General features: G+C 42.6%; 2 protein-coding genes and 1 non-coding gene across 3 annotated transcripts; 2 read left to right on the top strand and 1 right to left on the bottom strand.

Annotated features, from left to right (window-relative positions):
* Nucleotides 1–1,280: 1,280 nt before the first annotated feature.
* grm5a (glutamate receptor, metabotropic 5a) lies at nt 1,281–11,701 on the top strand. The gene is made up of 17 exons (XM_068744301.1): nt 1,281–1,478; nt 1,549–1,682; nt 2,032–2,293; nt 2,584–2,698; nt 3,562–3,811; nt 6,730–6,965; nt 7,035–7,156; nt 7,239–7,363; nt 7,453–7,621; nt 7,774–7,900; nt 8,300–8,417; nt 8,683–8,869; nt 9,191–9,349; nt 9,426–9,551; nt 9,676–9,858; nt 9,941–10,110; nt 10,798–11,701. The coding sequence occupies exons 1-17, from the start codon at nt 1,281–1,283 to the stop codon at nt 11,699–11,701; spliced, it is 3,585 nt and encodes a 1,194-aa protein (XP_068600402.1).
* Nucleotides 11,702–14,551: 2,850 nt separating this feature from the next.
* On the top strand, nt 14,552–17,143 carry rab38b (RAB38b, member of RAS oncogene family). The gene is made up of 3 exons (XM_068744563.1): nt 14,552–14,750; nt 16,366–16,643; nt 16,884–17,143. Exons 1-3 carry the CDS (start codon nt 14,552–14,554, stop codon nt 17,031–17,033), a joined length of 627 nt encoding a protein of 208 aa, XP_068600664.1. The 3' UTR covers nt 17,034–17,143.
* A 2,007-nt stretch (nt 17,144–19,150) lies between these two features.
* On the bottom strand, nt 19,151–19,223 carry trnak-cuu (transfer RNA lysine (anticodon CUU)). Its single transcript has one exon. It is a non-coding gene; the product is annotated as a tRNA-Lys (tRNA).
* Nucleotides 19,224–20,308: the final 1,085 nt, after the last annotated feature.

The following is a 20,308-nucleotide window of genomic DNA, read 5'->3' as shown; positions in this document are numbered from 1 at the left end:
ACGCACGACCCAGTAATGAACAAAACGGTTAAAAAGATGAGTGAATGAATGCATTTAAAAAAAACAAAGTAACGTAGTACTGATTGTCCACCAGAGGGCGCCATGCAGTTATATCCAGCACATTTTGTCCCGTTCAGCTCCTCTGTGCTGTGCGTCCCCAGGCAGCCTCCTGACCACAGTCCGACAGGAAGATATTTACTCGTTTAGTTCCCAGTAACGAATCCCAACAGCAACATCCTCAATTAGGCATTTGGCCTGCATTGGAGCAGACTTCCCTAACCCTTGAATCTGGATGATGTGCATGTGCAATATTCCATTTAAGAGGAATCATCCCAAAGATGTCATGGTTGGGCAGTTTAAACTGGATTTGTCCCAAGAAATTATTTCCAATTAGATGTTTACTAACACATTTGTCCTTTCCAATTCCAACAGCAAACGAGAATTGAGATATGAGGAATTCTGTGAGCAGGAACAAAGCAGCATCATCATCCGGTTGTCAGCCAGTATCATGCAGACGACTACTTGTCACCGATCTTTGTCAGTTTGTTGTCTCTTACAAACTATTTCTTTTCACAGTTTTGACTACCAATTTAATCACAGACGATGCTCCGTGCCTTCGTCTGTTTTTGGAGTCGTAGGAGGTGGAGAGGGAGGGTGGAGCTTGGACTGTAGGGGCGTGTGCTTCAGTGAGTCAAACATGTTCCAGTAACGTCTTATATTATATGCTGCTATTTGCAGTTTCCTGTAGTCAGGCGCCAGACTGAGCAGGAGCAGAAACTGGCAGCACTCTTTCAATTGCCTCTCTGTGAAGGAACCGCTCTCTATAGGAATGGCATCGGCAAGACTGCTGGCAGAAAACAGGTAGGCTGACGCTTTCTGTTACTTTTGGTGAGCTGTGTGCAAAACAGTGAATGGAATCGTGTACATTTTCCGCTGCTCCGGCTGTGCTCATGGCAGTTTTACACACGGACAGCATCACTTCAGCACCATGGAGAGCAACCAAATGTTGTGTTCAGGGACAAAAGTAAAAAAAAAATCTGTTTTTCTTTTTTCATGTAGGTCGTGATTCAAATGATTTTTAGTCAAACTGAAACAGAGAAAAATCCTATTCAGATTTATTGTGTGTGTGTGTGTGTTGTATCCTTCCTAACCCTGTCCTTTAATTTATTCACGAATGTCACACTTTGCCCCGGCAGCAAAAGCTTCAAGCCACAAGTGTCACACTCACCTCAGGTCTAAGCGGAGCGTAGATGGCAGGTGGTGTGTGGATGAACGCGGCGATGGGGAACAGATGTGTGTTTTCTGTGAGGCTGTTGGCACTGAGTGTGTTACTGGGTGTCGATGTGGGCTTGCTTGGCCCGAACGATCAGTCTGGAGTGAACGCTCAGAACACCGAGAGAAGAGTATTAGCACACATCCCTGGTGACATCATCATAGGAGCTCTGTTCTCTGTTCACCACCAACCACCTGCTGACAAGGTACATGCTCCGGGTGTTGCTGTGCCCATGCTCCTGCTCTGTGCTTCTAAGTAATCAAACTGCATTGCAGGTCCACGAGCGAAAATGTGGTGCCGTGCGTGAGCAATATGGGATCCAGAGGGTAGAGGCCATGATGCACACCCTGGATCGGATCAATGCAGATCCCACCATCCTCCCCAACATCACCCTGGGCTGTGAGATCAGGTCAGGAACCAATCGCAATGCTTCTTATTTTGTTCTGTGTGTATCAATGAAATATCTAAAGGTGATTGGAGACACTGAAATATGAAATATAGGGCAGACAATCAGAGAGGAAACAGCTGATGGGGAGACAGAAGAGGCAACTCTGTACTAAAGAAGACTTGAGATGGTAGAAGTTTAAAAATTGACATTAGCTTTGGCTGAACATTTGCAGATTTCTCAGTGGTCCAGACATTGCGTTGGTGAAGTATAAAAAGGTACTTAAAAGGGATCCAATTGGCTCCTCCACATCATCATCCGAGTTCCATTTCTGCTTGCCTAAACAAGTGTGAACCTAATGTTTTCATGCCAGGGACTCGTGCTGGCATTCTGCAGTGGCACTGGAGCAGAGTATTGAGTTCATCCGAGACACGTTGGTGTCCAACGAAGAGGAGGACAGCCAGGGCAGGTGCATTGCGGAGGCAGGGAGCTTACTGATGCAGGGGAAGAAGCCGATTGTGGGATTGATCGGACCCGGATCCAGTTCTGTGGCTATCCAGGTGCAGAATCTGCTGCAGCTCTTCAACATCCCGCAGATTGCCTACTCCGCCACAAGCATGGACCTCAGTGACAAGGTAAACCACACACAAAAAAGCAATAGTGTCAATGTTTGGGGAAATTGTCAGCTTTAAACCCAACATAGCAAGAAAAAGATATTGGTCTGTGTTTGATTACCTGTCAAAAAAGGTAATTTTCATATAACATTGAAGTGATTCGGACCCTGGACATTGGTCAGTAGAATGTCCAGATCTCCTAAAAGATGAGGCTTTAACCGTGTTTGTGATGAGGAGTGTCACCAGCGGCTGAGGAAATGGCACCGTCACATAGCAATATACTACATTGACATGTAACTTCCTTCCTACAGAGTCTCTATAAATATTTCATGAGGGTGGTGCCTTCAGACATGCAACAGGCCAGAGCCATGGTGGACATTGTGAAGAGATACAGCTGGAGTTACGTGTCTGCCATACACACAGAGGGTGAGACTGTGACCCATTATATCCATGGCATGGATGTGAATCAAGGCTATGATTCTTCTTTCATTTCATTCTAAGCCACGCGCTTATTAAATACATTCCATTTATTCCTTGCTAACACTACACAGCTCTAGATGAGCGTATGCGATATGCTCTTTCTCACGCTAAAACCTCACGTCATACGTAGGCCTGATCAACAGCAAAAGCCCCGTGAGATGACACAGCATTGACATCTTTGTCCAAGCCTGTTCACCAGTTAAAAGGGACAACCAAATAAGACAAACAGTACCCCAGCCTTACACAAGCTGAGCTCACAGGATATGTCATATCTGGGCGCTGGGGGCGCAGGTGGTTGAGAGGGTCGTCCTATGAGCGAGAGGTTGGCGGTTAGATTCCCGGTTAGATTCCCGGCCTGAGGACACACTGTCGTTGTGTCCTTAGGCAAGACACTTCACCCACATTGCCCGGGCGCATGCGCACGCGGCGACCAGCAGCAGACTACAGTTGTAGAAAGTGTAACTGCTGTAAACCAAATTGCCCTCCGAGGGACAAATCAATAAAAAGTATTTAGTATTAGTATTTGGTATATCTGTGGATTGTGAGAAATATACTCCACAGCCTCAGCAATCCAACACAATTGTCACTCATTTGTCGTGGCGTGACACTCTGCAGGACATTTCCAGCTGAACATGGAAGCCTAAGTCCAGACGGACAAAATCAGACTATTATGTAATGACTCTGCACCAGTGTTAGAATTAGGTAGCGGTCTAATTTGTGTGGTGGGTTAGCTGCGCTTGGATGCTGTGTATGTGGTATTGCGTTTGCATATTAACGCCTTCTCCCATTCTTGATTTTTCCTTTCACAGGTAATTACGGTGAGAGTGGTATGGAGGCGTTTAAGGACATGGCAGCAAAGGAGGGGATCTGTGTTGCACACTCTGATAAGATCTACAGCAACGCGGGCGAACTGAATTTTGATAAGCTGCTGAAGAAGTTGCGGGCCCATCTACCCAAGGCCAGGGTGGTGGCCTGCTTCTGCGAGGGCATGACGGTCCGAGGCATTCTGATGGCCATGAGGCGACAGCGTTTGGTTGGAGAGTTTCTGCTGCTCGGGAGGCGAGTCTTGGATTTGTTGCTTGTTTTATTTGTTGCTTTGTTTTACTTTATGAGAGGATGACGTTGAAATGTTTGTGTGCTTTTACCCCAGGTTGTTAAATCTTGTCATCGTCATCATCATCATCATCATTCTTATCTTCATCAAATCCACCAACCGCAGTGTGGGCCAGGAAACTCCAGGTATTTTTAATTAAAAATAAAATAACATTTGTATTGGCAGTGACAGTCTGCCACAAAGTTTTACGAAACATTCTCATTTTTATTACTCTTCAAATTTCATACAATAATATGTATTTTGTGGCATGAACTTTGTCCGAACCCAACCTCTTGACAAAGTTCAAGGAATTCTGTTGGAAATGTTCACGAATGTTTGAAAGATAGCCACATGCAATCTTTACCAAAAACTAAAAGGTTCTGTCCTGGCCTGTGTTCCATCCTTCCTTCAGGTTTCATGAAAATCCATCCAGTAGTTTTTGTGTAATCCTGTAAATAACCCAACCAACAAATAAACAAACTAACTAAACTAAAAGGACACTGTCAAAAACATTACGTCCTCGGCAGTGGTGAAGATAATTGTAATTTGGAAACTAATAACTTGGAATATGGTGAGAGAGAAAAAGTCTGCAATTAATTAATATCCAAAACAACATGTAAAAAAAAAATATATATATATATATATATATATAATCTATAAATATGCAGAAGGTTCGACTCTCTCTAAGAATAACATGCTATATTTTAAGGTTTAGCTCTCTGGCTCATTCTCATCCCTGGCGTCCTATAAATGCCTTTCCTCATTAGGAGCTACAGTCTTTATGTAGGGTGTCGCTCAATCCTGTGATCATACATGAGCATGAACTACTTTATGTATGTGCATCTGTCTGTCCTGTCAATGCTTTTGACCTCACTTTCTTGGCGTCATCCCTATTTTTATCATTCAATTTAAGGACCTGCAAAAAAAAAAATATGTCCATGTCAGCTTAGAGGATTTATCACCAGGTTTTGTGTATGTGTGCAGCACATGCTTAGGCACCTTAACCCGCATTTTTAAAATGAATTAATGGAAAAGTTTAAATATTTTGCTGTTGTTGGAATATCTCACAAATATCAGATAGATTGTTAAATTGAGCATGCATTCATTCAAGATTAGAATAGTTTTATTTTAAAATAATATAATTCTTTAACATTCTCTGTGTATCTATCAGTTTTAGACAAGAGGTGTGGAGTGGCAGACTACCGGTACATCTCCTTGTGACCATACTGACGCATACATGCTAACAAGCTGAAGACATTTCTCCAAACATTCATTATGATAGCACCGGTAAAACAACTCAATAGACCCAGGGGATGAAGCAGAGTGAAAAGATGATGGAGTCGACACAGTCAGGGAGGAGGCGGGCCTTGAAGGGTGGCGAGTTTGGAAGGAAGGCAGCAGTGGTAACCTAGTGCTGGTGATCCAGACGCAGAAAAAGCACAAAGACAAAATAACGGGAGTAAAACTCACACACGCATGCACACACACACACTTGTGCGTCCTCAGGCTTGTAGGTGGTGAAGCAAGATGCAGCAAACTGCCCTCCTGGGTCGACGTGTGGGTTTCAGAGCTCGTTCAAGAGTGATTCAAACTATCCAGCGTTGAAGCCCTCTGTGCTTTTCATATCCATCCCTGTTTTGTTTTGTTTTTTTGGCCAGTATATGATTTCTGTGCTTGCTTCTCTAAGAATGTGTTATGAAATGATCTCCTACCTCAGCCAGAGAGCCAAGCATAAAAAAAAGAAAAGGAACAAAAAAATAACACCCACACAACTGTTGTGTAACTCCAGCTTGGTTAGCAAAGTAAAAATATATATATAGATATTCCTTGTTATTTGGTCAGTAAGAAAGAGGAGAGTGAATTTTCTGTTGTCATGGAGGAATCCATGTTAACATGCATGCATGTGTGAGGAGGTGTAATCAACATTCTGCTTGTGTTGACTGAAGACGTGTCCAGAAGCAACGATAAAGATAGATGGACCTGGAACCTTTTTGTCTTTTTGTGCGGCTTCCTTATTGAGCTTGAGCCCACGAGGATTTTGAATGTGCGCCGCAAATGTGACTCTCGATTCTGCAGTAGCATTTGTACTATTTCATAACTGACATACAAGAAGAAAGAAAGAAAGGACAAAATCTTTATGCCAGCGAGAGTCAAGTCCTCCTGACATCATCGAGCCTCGACTCCATTGGTTTATTTCCGGTTATCTTTCATATGACGATGATTTAAAGACATTTCCAGTTTGGATTTGTGAGCAAATGTTTGATTTTGATCTCCCAGTGAGTTTTCCGTGGAACATCTGAGTCATCATGATGAATAGGTTATTCTGAAGTAACTGCTGGGCAGTCATTAGGTTAATTTTGCAAGGCATCACATTCTATCTGCCTGCCTCAGTCTGTAATTTGAACATTATAATCAGCAATAACATGCTTTTAATCTTTTAAATTGTTTAAATCTTTTAAATCTTTCCTCTTGTTGTGTTAGCTTTGTTTGCTTTTCAAAGAAGACTGCCTGCCCTAAACAGACAAATCCTGCTGTCCGTTGCAAATATTGTCCCCATCCATAAGACCAAGGGGGAGAAAAGGGCTTGTCCAATATAGCAGTGTCGGGCTTGCCGCCTGTCGCTTTGGGATCAAGGGACGGTGTTCATATATAGCCATCATAAACTCTTTTCAGATGCAGCCGTCAAAGGGAAAGTTAGAGAAAATGGTAATACACTTTGCAAACAGAGGCAACAAAGCATGAAATGACAGTGACCAGAAATGTCCTGCTGTGGGGAAAGAAAGTCACATCTTCACAAATCACTAATTAACGAATTAAAACTTAAAACAAAAGATCAAGCAGAAGTTTTATTTCCTGTTTCTTTCTATGTTCCTCTCCTGTCCAGCGATGGCTGGGCTGACAGGTACGACGTGACCGACGGCTACCAGAGGGAGGCGGCCGGCGGGATCACCATAAAGCTAAAGTCGCCGTACGTGACTTGGTTTGATGATTATTACCTGAACCTGAAACCTGATGCCAACCCGAGAAATCCCTGGTTTCCCGAGTTCTGGCAGTATCGCTTCCAGTGCAGGCTCAGGGGACATCCACAGGAGAGCAGCACATACAACCGGACCTGCACCTGTTAGTACCATGCAAACACACACACACACACACACAAGCAGTGTGTAAGCAGACCTCTGGTCCCCACAGGGAGAGAGTCTTTGCGCCATCAGTATGCCCAAGACACCAAGATGGGCTTTGTCATAAACGCCATCTACTCCATGGCTTATGGCCTGCACGCCATGCAAGAAGCCCTCTGTCCAGGATATAAGGTACAACAATGAACAGTATGCCCATCTGGATGCATTCACATTGAGTCACATGGTGTCGACAGCGCCTGATTATTACTGCCAGGGTTTGTGTGAGACCATGCGGCCGATTGACGGACGCAAGCTCCTGGAATTCCTGATGAAAACCAACTTCACCGGCGTATCGGGTGAGACCATCCTCTTTGACCAGAATGGAGACTCTCCTGGCAGGTAACGGTGAAGAAAGGAAGAAATGAGAGAAATAATGTTGAAAGAAGTATTGCATAAACATGTGCGTTTGCCGTTTCCACCCCCCTCAGGTACGAAATCATGAACTTCAAGCGCATAGGTGAAGATGAGTACGCTTACATCCATGTGGGGAGTTGGGATCAGGCTGGCTTGAAGATGAACGATGAGGAAATCTGGAGTAACAAGAGTGACGTCATCCAGTCAGTCTGCTCCGAGCCCTGCCAGAAGGCGCAGATTAAAGTATGCATCAAGGATTTTCCATCGCAGACATCAACCTATGATTTAAAGTCATGGTCTACACATCATCGCCATGCTGTGATGTCAATACAGGAAGTTATCAACAGAAAAGTGAGTGTGTGTGTGTGTGTGCTTGTGTGTGTGTGTGTGTCCAGGTGATCCGTAAAGGGGAGGTTAGCTGCTGCTGGACCTGCACTCCCTGCAAAGACAATGAATTCGTGTTTGATGAATACACTTGTCGCGCTTGTGGCCTTGGCTCCTGGCCTACAGATGACCTCACTGGTAAACACAGTTTTTCTATATATTGTAACTTTACAAGTACATGATCTACAAGAAAAAGCATCCCACAATACAGCGAAATGACCTTTGTCAAAACACCGGAAATATATTATCCACGTTGGACATTGTGCAGGAAATAATTTTCAAAAGATTAAAACAACATGTCAGAGGAAACCTTGAATGTGGGTCACAAACTCATGGTGCAATTAAAACATCAAACACTCTGAATTGAGATTCATTGATTATGGCACAGAAATCAGCCCGAGTAGTACTATGCTGGAATGTAGGATTTGGCTGATCCAGATTTCTATACCTCAGTGTGTGAAATCTGTTTGTCATACAAATCGTTTATCAGTCTCTCAGAAAATCCAAATGTTGCTGTGTTTTGTTGTATCCCCTCAGGATGTGAGCCCATCCCGGTGCAGTATTTGCTGTGGGGAGATCCAGAGCCCATCGCTGCCGTGGTCTTCGCCTGCCTGGGGCTCATGGCTACGCTTTTTGTTACCTCTGTCTTTATCAAGTAATTTGAATTTACACCTTTACTAGTACTGGAACCTGATTTTGGTTGATATCACAATAACCAAAGCAATAATGGGTCTCCTTTTAGTAGGACCAAAGGTTTAATCCATCCAAACTCGTGCGATTAGTTTAATGCGATTAATGGATACATTCTTGACAGTTTGAAGGATAAACATTATCTTAAGTTGTTAGGTCAACAACAAAACAAAGCGGATATAATATGTGTTAGTTAGTTAGACACTACATATGGTTTTGTATCTCTGTAGATTTTGGGACACCCCTGTGGTCAAATCTTCCAGTCGGGAGCTCTGTTATATCATCCTGGCTGGAATATGTGTCAGCTACTTGTGCACCTTCAGCCTTATTGCCAAACCCCACATAATCCACTGCTACCTCCAGAGGCTGGGAATCGGCCTGTCTCCTGCCATGAGCTACTCGGCGCTGGTCACCAAGGTACCATCCCTCCTGATTTTACCTCCTGATAAAATGTCTTAGTAAAGTTCATTTGGTTCATTTGACTGAGCAATTTGCCCGCTACTTTATTCCAGTGAGATTTTAAGATGAAAAGAAAAACACCACAAAGATAACAGAGGTAAAAATCTTGCCGTCAGTGATTAGATGATGGCTAATTATGATGTTGAGTGTTTGTGTGTGGGCTGAGGTTAACGATCTGGAAAATAAAAGAGGATTATTGTCACGAATCTGTACAAGGAGCATTAACCACTGTCGATGTAAGTGAATCCTGTGTAACCACTTGATCTATTTTTAAACCAGACCAACCGAATAGCTCGGATCCTGGCAGGCAGCAAGAAGAAGATCTGCACTAAGAAGCCCCGCTTTATGTCCGCCTGCGCACAATTGGTCATCGCCTTCCTCCTCATACTGCTGCAGCTGGGGATTATCGTAGCCCTTCTTATTATAGAGCCACCACAGGTGTGTGAATGTGTTACAGGAAAAGGGGGATGTTCAATGACTTGCATTTCTACAGCCCTCTCTCCTTCCCTGATAGGTGATCTATGACTACCCCAGTATCCGCGAGGTGCACTTGATCTGCAATCTAACCACTCTGGGGGTGGTGGCGCCTTTGGGCTACAATGGCCTCCTCATCCTTAGCTGCACCTTTTACGCCTTCAAGGTACTTTTCTATTTTTCTTTCCTTGGACTCAGAACTCTTCAAAAAAATTATTCATGTCTTATTCTGTTCTTTCTACTTCAACATATGCATCTTTAAAAATCATCTTTCTTCCTTTCTCCTCCAGACTCGAAATGTTCCCGCTAATTTTAACGAAGCCAAGTATATTGCCTTTACCATGTACACCACCTGCATCATCTGGCTGGCCTTTGTTCCTATTTATTTTGGCTCCAACTACAAGATAATAACCATGTGCTTCAGTGTCAGCCTCAGCGCCACAGTGGCTCTCTGCTGCATGTTTGTCCCAAAAGTAAGAATTCAAAATAATGTCAGGTTTTAATCCCCATACCTTCTCCACATGTTTATGTTCATGTATTAATTTTTCCGTTCAGGTGTACATTATGCTTGCCAAACCGGAGAAAAATGTCCGGAGTGCATTCACGACATCCACGGTGGTGCGCATGCATGTCGGCGATGCCAAGAAAGCTACGAAGTCTGGCAAATCTTCTCGCAGCCTGGCTAACCTATTCCGACGACGTGGCTCTGCACGTGATAACATCAGGTATATGAGGGCAACTCAGAAGGTATTAACAATTCAAAATGTAACTGTAGCGAGAGACTTGAATATAGAGGACTTAGGTAGGGATTAAACCCAGTGAGAAGGAACTATAAGCGGGACGCTGCAGGCGGACACGGCACGGGCTAATAATAGATAATTGTTCCGCGTGGCTCATTATCAGGTACTTTGTAGCCACATATTTAACTTGTTCCTGTCTATGACACTGGGCATAGAAATGACCTTTGTAACCAGATTACCAGGCACACAGCTATCGCTCTTCCTTCTTAAAGTGTCTCTAAATCCGAGCATAGATCCACCACAACAGGCCGAATATATCTAGAAAAAGTACTCCCTGAGCAGAGAAACTGCTTCTCATTTGGGTTAACGACTCCCACCGGAGACCCACTGCCTATAAGGATTTCTCTTTCTAGGCATGATAAAAGAAAATGAAGGGAGATGTGAAATTACATAGAAGGCAAGAGAACAGGGAGTGGTAGAAGCTCTAATAAGAACAATGTGATTCAAGGCTTAAACAGGGGAGGTTCTTTTCTCTATGGTATCTAGGTATGATATTAATGTACTGTGCAGTAAATACACACATCTTAGAGCATGCAGGAATATGTATCTGCCACACGTAGTGCTTTCCAATCAATGCAAACACATTGTATGTATGTTTCATATGTTCTGAAGCTCCAATGGGAAATCGGTTGCATGGGTGAAGAATGAACACGGCTACAGGCCGAGCCTGTGGAAGCGGATGTCATTCCATGTCAAGAAGAAGGCAGCAGTGGAGGTGAACCAGACCGCCATCATCAAACCCTTTTCTAAAGAAGGAAAAACATCTGCAGACTCGAGTGTCAAAGTGATCTATGAAGAGCCCCAGGTGTGTCAGCCCTTCACCTGCTCCACCTCTGAATCACCGCTGCCCACCATCAGCCATGCAGCAAAGGCACAAGCGTTTCAGGGGCAAGAGGAAGGAGACCATGTGCAAACTTTAACCACCTACATCCCTGAGCGTGCCGCCGGGGTGAGGAGAAGAGGAGGGGACTGCAGCCAGGCTGTGGGGATTATGGATGCCGGGGACATCAGTGCCATAGGTGTGGGCGATATCGGCATAGGAATGATTGGCGGGCATCACCAGGGCGTCACCATCATGGACCAAATCAGCTGTGTGGTCAACCGCTTCACTGCCAACATCAGTGAGCTGAACACCATGATGCTGCCAGGAGTCACCGTCAGCCCCACCTCCACCTCCACCACCGCTGCAAACGCTGCCGTCTGCCCGCCTCAGAATCCCCAGTCGAGGAGCAGACAGGCCCCCTCCACAGTCACCACATACGCCGAGGTGGCAGCTGTTTCCAATTTCTGCGAAAATCGTCCCGCAGGTAAGTTTTATGAGCACCTGGCTGGGACTTGCAGCAGCAGGCGAGTGGGGGATGTGGATGAGCTGATGGCTCTGACGCCCCCCTCTTCATTCAGAGACTCATCTCTGAGCTCTGACGGCAGCTCACCCCCCTCCGTATCCCCGGTCTCCGAGACAGAATGTGAGCAAACCCTGCTGAGAAACTTCAGCCAGAGCTCCTCCTCTCTCTGAACTTCTCTTTATACACTCCCCCCCCCCCCATATTATTACTCTTTAAGGTGTATTTTCAAACTGAAAAACTCAAGGCTGACTCTCAGAGGCCTTTCTGTAAGTGGATATTCAGATTGTTTAAGCAGTTTTTGGGATCGTTTTTTATTTACATGTAAGATTGAAAGAACAACAACACATGCCTCAGCTGACTAAGTAAGAAATAACGGTGGCAAGAGAGCAAATGCTACATGAATACGGATAATCAGTGGAGCAGTGGGGATAAATATGAGGATTTTGTAGATTTTAAAAAGCACAATTCAAAAGAAATGCTTTAGAACTGCTACTGTACTTCTGGCTTGGGCCACCACAGCAAATCAATGTTCTCCACTTCACCCTGTCCTTTGCATCGCCCTCCCCAAGACCAGCCACTCTCATGTTGTCCCTCACTATACATCCATGTACTGTATCGTTGCTAACCCATAATAAATGGCTTCCACTCATTTGCGGGACAAATTTTGATAAATATTACGGTAGCGCACACTGTTTCTTAGGATTATGCCAAAAGAATAAATAAATTGTCGACCTCAAATACATTTACATAAAAAAAAGTAAAGCATTAGAATGTTAAATATAGCTGCATTTCATTTAAACTCCAGTTTAAGTCTACATAATTTATTATCATAAGCAGTTTAGTTTTTATTGCTAATCTTTACACTTTGTGTGCTCTACTGTGAATAGTAATGGATTTGTTCCTAACAAAATACCAAGATGTAATATTTTGATACCCAGAAAGATAGTGGACATCAAAATCAGAAAAGAAGAAAATAAGCAAAATAAGGTGTCTTTTTTTGTCTTGAAAACTTAAGCAAGCATTTTTAATTCTAAAGGGAAATGTGTATAACAGAATGTGTTTAAAGACTGAATGTGTATGCATAATGTAATTATGCAAAGCAGGTTTGTCGCTGATCTTTTATCATGAAAATTGTTCATGCACTGACAATGAAAGCATCATGAGAGAAGATGAGCTATGTCAGACATGATCTCACCATCATCAGGTGTCTAACCCACAAAGAGCTTACAGACTTCTACAATCATCTGAAGTGGACCAAAATGTTCTTCCATCTCAGGATGTGTCTGAACCAAACTCCTTTCTGACTCAGCACCTTCATTTTTGTTTCTACTTTGCAAGATGTCAAGATTTATTTGAACTGTGGGTTGTATTTACAATGAAATACTTTTTTTTTAATGTACCGGTAATAAATGTTAAACCAGAAGATTCATAGATGCAGTAGCAATGTAAAGGTACGGTTAGTGATACTGATTTGTTTTTAGCCTTTTAAGAGGAGAGAAACAAACTGAAACAACTTAAGGATAAGGTGTGTTTTTTATATATGTATTTAATCATATTTAATATATTGACCATTTTGATTGTCATGTTTAAATATTTATTATTTCAATAATATATATTTTCTTTTTCTGCATCTGCAATTTGACCTCTCTCAACATGCAAATAATGAATTCAGGGGCCTGCAGAAAAACACAAGAATGTGTCTGTTTTTATTGATGTGTCCTTTTTTGGATGTTTGTTTATTTGCTTTCCCACTCTTTTGGAGTATTACATCAACTACTAATTTTCAGATACATATTTCTTTTTATGCTAGTAATTCCCTGCTTCATCATAACTCACTACAGAGACTTTTGCAGGATGAGTTTGCTTTGAAGTTTTTATTTTTTTAATTCACTGTAATTGCTCCTCATTTACATTGTAGTTACAAGAATGTAACTTTATCTCAATGTTGAAATTCTGAAGAAACTTTACATAATCACACTGGTATACCAAATACAATGACTTTGCTTCAGCAACAATTTTACATGCACTGGTGAATGATCAAATGTTGTTACCTTGTCTACATTAACCCATGTGCAAATTCAATTGGTGCACAGGTATACATGTAAATGTACTGTACAGAAATAAATGTATATATTGCTCAGTTTTATTCTGTTCTAACTATAACCGTTTAAAGCCAAATTATCATAAATTTGACATTGTTTTATAAAAAAAAACCTGAATGTATTCAATCTGATACATGCATCTGCCTTTTCAATGTGAAAGATTCCAGATTTGGCAAAAACGATACAAGTTATGGCACAAATATTCAAATGTATATATATTTTTAATTTGTCACCATCCATCCATCTTCGCTGGGGGCAGCAGCCTATAAGCAGGGAAGCCCAGACTGAATCAGAGCCCATGCTGTGTGACTGTGATGCCAGTACTCTTGCTTTGCTTGGGATGGGTCAGAGCTCTGAAGGCAGTCAACACTTAACAGTCTGAATGAAATTTCTCTCACCCGTAGACCCGCAAGGCACAATAAACACGTGTTTCAAAAAAAGATGAGCAGTGCGAATATGTGTTATAAAGGTGAATATTATAAAAGTGTTCGTTTTTGCCTGATAATTTCTGACTGACTTCACTGCCAGTCTATATATGTTTATTTATTTATTTTATATTTTATATAAAGATGGTTTTGAGAAGAATTGCTTACCTGGAGGCAAAGTTGAAAAGTTGAAAGGGACAATTTATATAAATCCCCAGCATGAGTTTTTACACAAACTCGCCCTCTAACAGGAACTAAGTACTACGTACTACTACTCTAACAGGTACCACGTCTTGCGTAAACTGTGCCTAAGAACAGCCCCATAGAGCAGATCACACCTCTCCGCGGGGAGGGCGGTGCCTTAACGCAAAACGAGCAGGGGAGACACGCATTACGCGCACAAGATCATCTCAAACTGTCACTCAAAAGTTGCTGAAAGCTGCTGCGGTCCCGCAGGAAGGATAAACGAAACCACCCATCGCTCTCAAACGGCATGCAGAACCTCCGGAAGGAGCACCTGTACAAGGTGCTGGTCGTCGGGGACCTGGGGGTCGGGAAGACGTCCATCATCAGGCGCTACGTCCACCAGACGTATTCCAACAACTACAGAGCCACCATCGGAGTGGACTTTGCTCTCAAAGTGTTGAATTGGGACTCGGAGACTGTCCGGCTTCAACTGTGGGACATTGCAGGTGGGACTATAAAGAAGTCAAACTATGATCTGCGCCTTTTATATGCCGTCTAATACTGTTGCTAAAATAACTCTTTGCTAAAATTCATCAACATCATAACTTGTATGAATATATGATAGAAGCACTCACTGAAGACAAGCTGATGGTTGTGTGTGATAATGTACAGTGCGGCATAACTGTTCAATTGCGCATGAAGCGCGTAAAGATGCGCAGTCATTGCGGAGATGTGGTACCTGGTAGAAACAATGCTCTCTCTGTAACACGCATACTCAAGACGCGCGCACTGACGCACGCACGGGCTAATTGTATCTGGAAGCAGGCCGTCATTCATTCAAGGTAATGCTGCTGCATCATGTGAAATGTCCATGTGAGGGAGATAAAAAAAAAAAAAAGGCCAGTCACAGCAGAGTCATTCAGTCACCCGTGCTGACAGTCGTTAAGCGGCTAATGGGATTCATTCAGGGGAGGTTAGAAGTCACATTTGCTTTGGTCTCATCAAACAGCTTCATCCAGAAGTATTCAGCTTCATCCGTGATCGCTTTATCACGCTGCATCAGCAGTTTAAATGACAGGATGTCATTCAACGCGTATCCGTCTGTGTTCATCACAAAATGAGGAAGTTATCAATCCGTTTTTCCTGTCATATTTTCCATTTCCTCTTCCTCGTAATGCTAATAGCAGCTGGTCTGTGTCTTTCCAACAACACATGACATGAGCCATATGCTCATAACTGATAGCTCCGTTTGGTATGAAGTATTTTCATTAGTAGAACACACACAGGGTGATGACTGTTATGGCCGCTTAATTTATCACCTCAACTGTTTCCCACTTCTATTCGGTAACCTCTGAACCCAGATCATCCTGCCAAGCTTATTTCAAGCCTTACATAATTGATTGAAACAGTTTCTCAAAAATGTGAAATACCGGTACCTCCTTTTTTGGGGAGGGGGGGGGGGTCTTATGGAAACATCAGCTCCTTTGAAGACTGGTCATAACATTCTGTTTAATAAAGTTCCTACCTCCTACCTGCTGATATTGAAAACAATGCAACTAAAGTATATTGTATTTTTCATGTCTCTGCTCAAAGGATGAAAAACCTCTTAATAACATCTAAAAAAAACAAAATAAAAACTTTGAATGCTCTTGAATCAACATATATGGCAAAGTAAATTGTGTTTGTGCATGGTGTACAATCAGACAATGGCCTCATAATCAATATATTTACTGCAAAAATTGTGGCTGTATTTAAACAAACTTCAGTTTATCTGTTACATTGTCAAGCTCCAAATAATTAATGTTTCTTATATATTTTTCACAGAATCGTCGTGTGAATCTGATTATAGTCTAGGTTGGGGACTAGTTTCATTCCTGTTGCAGCTTGTGGCTCCATAATCAGCAGGAACACGCAGCCATATTGACCATCTGTTTAAGTCCATTATGACAGAGTGCAGGAATGTGCCGATTCAATGGGAATGCAGATGCTGCTCACGCCAATCTTGAGGTGGCTACTTGCATTTTGCAAATGCAGAGAGACAATGAGAATCTCTCACAAAACTGATGGCAGGGAACAACAATTCAGAGAACGAAGCCTCCTTTGTGTGTCTCTTTATCACAGGTCAGGAACGGTTTGGAAACATGACACGAGTGTACTACCGAGAAGCCGTGGGAGCCTTCATAGTGTTCGACGTGACACGGCACACGACCTTCGAGGCAGTCATCAAGTGGAAAGAGGACCTGGACGCCAAGCTAACAATGGCTGATGGCCAGAGCATCGCCACAGTGCTGCTCGCTAACAAATGCGACCAGGGCAGGGAGCTGACAAGCAATGCCATTAAAATGGACCAGTTCTGCAAGGACCACGGCTTTGTTGGGTGGCGCGAGACCTCAGCCAAGGTGGGAATGGAACACAGTGAAGTATTCCTTTGTCTGATTCATTTACGATGCCTGGAGTGAAATCTATTGCTGCTCGTCACGCCATATTTCTTGAATTGAACGGTTTTGGATAATCAACTCTAAAATAATCAATTAAATTGTAAAACAGGATATAAGGAAATCAAATTGTCGATAAAGTATGGACTGAAAAAGGAAGGCTACTTTAAAGCCTTAGCTAACAACACTTTTGTTCTCCTTTAGGACAACCTCAATATTAATGAAGCTGCAAACCTGCTGGTTAAGCACATCATGGCGACGGAGAATGACATCCTGAAAAGCGTGGTGCCAGACACCATCTCACCTCAGCTCGGCTCCAACAGGCAGACCAGCTGCTCTGGCTGCTTCAAATAGTGAGGAGGGGGGCACTGCTTGGTTTGAGCAGGATGCAAACGCAACAGGACAGACCAGGACCCAGACTGCCTGCAAGAGCCACAAGATTCGTTGTGAATGTTTTGCATGCATTCCATTTATTATGACTTTAATTTATTGATATTGTGCTTTTATCACTAATGCATTATGTTGTGTATATTGTGTATTATGTTCAGTCATTATTGTAAAAGCTTTTTCTTCCATCAAGTCATTTGAAGCTGGTTTAACCGAACTAGAAGACAACCTTTCGCTTCAACGCTAACATTAGAGCTCTAAAAGTGTATTTAACAACAATCTAGTTGTTTTCTCAACATTTTGTTTTAAGTTGTAAAAAGTTATTTTCTAATGTCCTGCTAGTACTCCAAATACAGCAATTGTCAGAATTTGATTGTGTCGTGGAAACAGAATATAATGCATATAGAACCTGATATAAAATGAGACTTATTCAAAGGAGCATTTTCTAAATGTGAGGCAGGCCAATGTTATTCGGGTTTAGGGAGCATTAGTTAAACATGTATGCAGCACATCCAGAATATCTACCGGTAATTGAGATTTGTAAGCCCCTTGTTGTGGTAGAGACAAACATCCACTTTGGAAGGGATGCATGGCCCAAAAAAGCGACTGCATTTATGGTCGGCTGGAGAAACGCTCTTACTTTTCAAAACATCAAGAGCCCCATACATTTTATGGATGGTTATCGCTTACTTCCTGCAGATCACATGTACCCCATGTCTACTTTTTTGGTTTATCCCCTCAGTACCCCCAGATGACCACAAATCCAGTGATCATTTGATTTGTGTTAACCTCATGGTTCACGCCTGTCTTAAATGAATGTCTTGCCAGGATCCATTATTTTTGCAGTTTCTGAGTAAGTTTGCGTTACAGGATTGCCACACTGCACTACAACTGCACAGAAAGTTTCACATCACAACTATGCTATTCCTATTTAAGTGAGATAAAAAAAAATGTAGAGATTATTGGAATGTACATTTTTGTGTACAATCTTCAAAAACAAAACTGTGCTGATTGTCTGGATTTAAGCTAAATTTGACATTCTTGTGAGTTCACTCTCTAAAGCTCAGCCATCTGTATCCATGGTAACTAGATGCAGTGTTTTTATAGGTATCTACTGACATCTGTGTGAAGACATTTCTTGCTGCAGCCACATCCACACAGACACAAAGCAACACGCACACACTGTCAGTAATTCATCTTACGTCCTCCCCCATTCTGCTCCATCCGCCATGGTTCTCTTCAGCTGGAGAACCATCTTAATATATCTAGATGGTGTTTTCCTAGTGCCTTTATTTTATGTGACCTCGTCTCTTCCATTGTTCCGTTATTCAAAAACGCTTTACATAACACATCATATAAACCAAGCACAGACGAGATATGTAAATATATTTTTCTACAGCTGCATGGATTTCCTATTGCATTTTTTTATTTTATTCTTGGGGTATTGAATCTCTCTCTCTCTCTCTCTCGCTCTCTCTCCATGCTCGATCATCACATATAAGATATTCAAATAATGTGACTTTAAAATTCTCTTCAGCCACATGTGGAAAAAAAAGTTCCAGCCTCGTGATCTCTGGAAGCTGATAAGAGTCTTTGTGTGTGTATGTGTGTGTGTACCCATCAGGCTCATGCTGGACTCCCAGGTTATCATTAGGAACCCACATGACTGTGTAGATTATCCTCTGCTTGAAGGATTAGATTCTGTCATCTGGTTTTGGTCAATGTTAAGACATAACTCCAAACAAACTCCATGGAATGATCCAGGTTGAGGCGTTTGCCATTTAAAATCCCTCAGTCTGCATATTAATTTATTAATAACTTATAATAAAAAGGAATCATCATTTGAATATCCACCAAAATGTCCTCTGTAGTGGACATTTTGTAGAAATCTTACAGAGAAAATTCAGACAGACACAGGACAGTTAGGAATTGAACCCCAAACCTTGGTGTCAAGGGGCAGCGCTGACCACTGTGCCATTGTGCTGCCCAAAACAAAACGTTAGCAGAGGATGGTTTCGATCCATCGACCTCTGGGTTATGGGCCCAGCACGCTTCCGCTGCGCCACTCTGCTGATTAACGCCTGAGCCCAACGTGGGGCTTGAACCCACGACCCTGAGATTAAGAGTCTCATGCTCTACCAACTGAGCTAGCCAGGCCTGGGGGACAATGCTTCCTGTAGGAACTATTGTCTGTTACTATACTTACTCTATACTCTGTTACTATACTATACTATACTGTACTATATGGATGAGGAGGAGACCCAATAAACTCAATTAAAAAGCACTCGGAGAGCAGAGCACAGACCTCGATTTATTCCTGGAATAAAGACCCAATCCTTATACAGTATTGTGTTCCCTGTGGCTTTCAGTGAGATTCATCTCATTCTAACCAACAAGTTTAAGTGAGTTAGATAAATGAATAACTCATCATCATCCTCACCCTGTTCAGCCATATGATGCCATCTATCGTCGAATTAGTAGCATGGCAGGCATTGTTTCAGCTCGCAACGTAATAAATCAACCTTTGGACGCCGATTGGACAGGAACCACCATTTTCGTTTATTAGGCCCGAGCGCCTATCTAGTTTGTTTTATTTTTATCTTATGTGTTGACATCGCCTTTATTTTTGAGTTATACAAACTGAGCATTTATGGCCTACAAAGGTCAAACACTGGCTCATAAAGTTTTAAACACAAATGTCTATACAGAATCAAAGGCACACGTGTGAACACACACACACACACACACACACACAAATGAGGCGCAGCCACCTGATACTGATGATAGCATGTGAACACCAACACATGACCTCTTCCAGGTGACCTTCTCCTCTTTAAGCCTCTTGACCTCACAACGCAGCGTTTCCACTGCCCGGCGCCACAGTCTATGGGGTCATGTTACCATCACTTAATTCTCTCCTCATGATAAGGTCATGTAAACAGTGAGAATGACCAACAACATTCATGTGATTTGCATTTGTTTTAGTTTTGTATTCGCCTGGGAGTTTACACCGTGTTTGTTCAAATAGAAGCTAATTATGAGATGAAATATCAGTCGAATTAAAATGCCCTTTAGAGAGAGAAAGAGAGGGGGGGGGGGGGGGGGGGAGATCAAGTGAAATCAAAACGTGAAAAGTAAATTAAACCAGAGATGAGTGGGAAAGGGAAGCCGTGACTAATGAGACTGGAAGATGAAAGAGGAGCGCTCTAAAGACCAGGAGTTTGGCTATTCATCACGCACAC

This window comes from Brachionichthys hirsutus, chromosome 10 (genome assembly GCF_040956055.1).
Source record: "Brachionichthys hirsutus isolate HB-005 chromosome 10, CSIRO-AGI_Bhir_v1, whole genome shotgun sequence".
Lineage (NCBI taxonomy): Eukaryota > Metazoa > Chordata > Actinopteri > Lophiiformes > Brachionichthyidae > Brachionichthys > Brachionichthys hirsutus.
The sequence above is the reverse complement of the archived record's forward strand: the minus strand, read 5'-3'. Positions and strand labels throughout refer to the sequence as shown.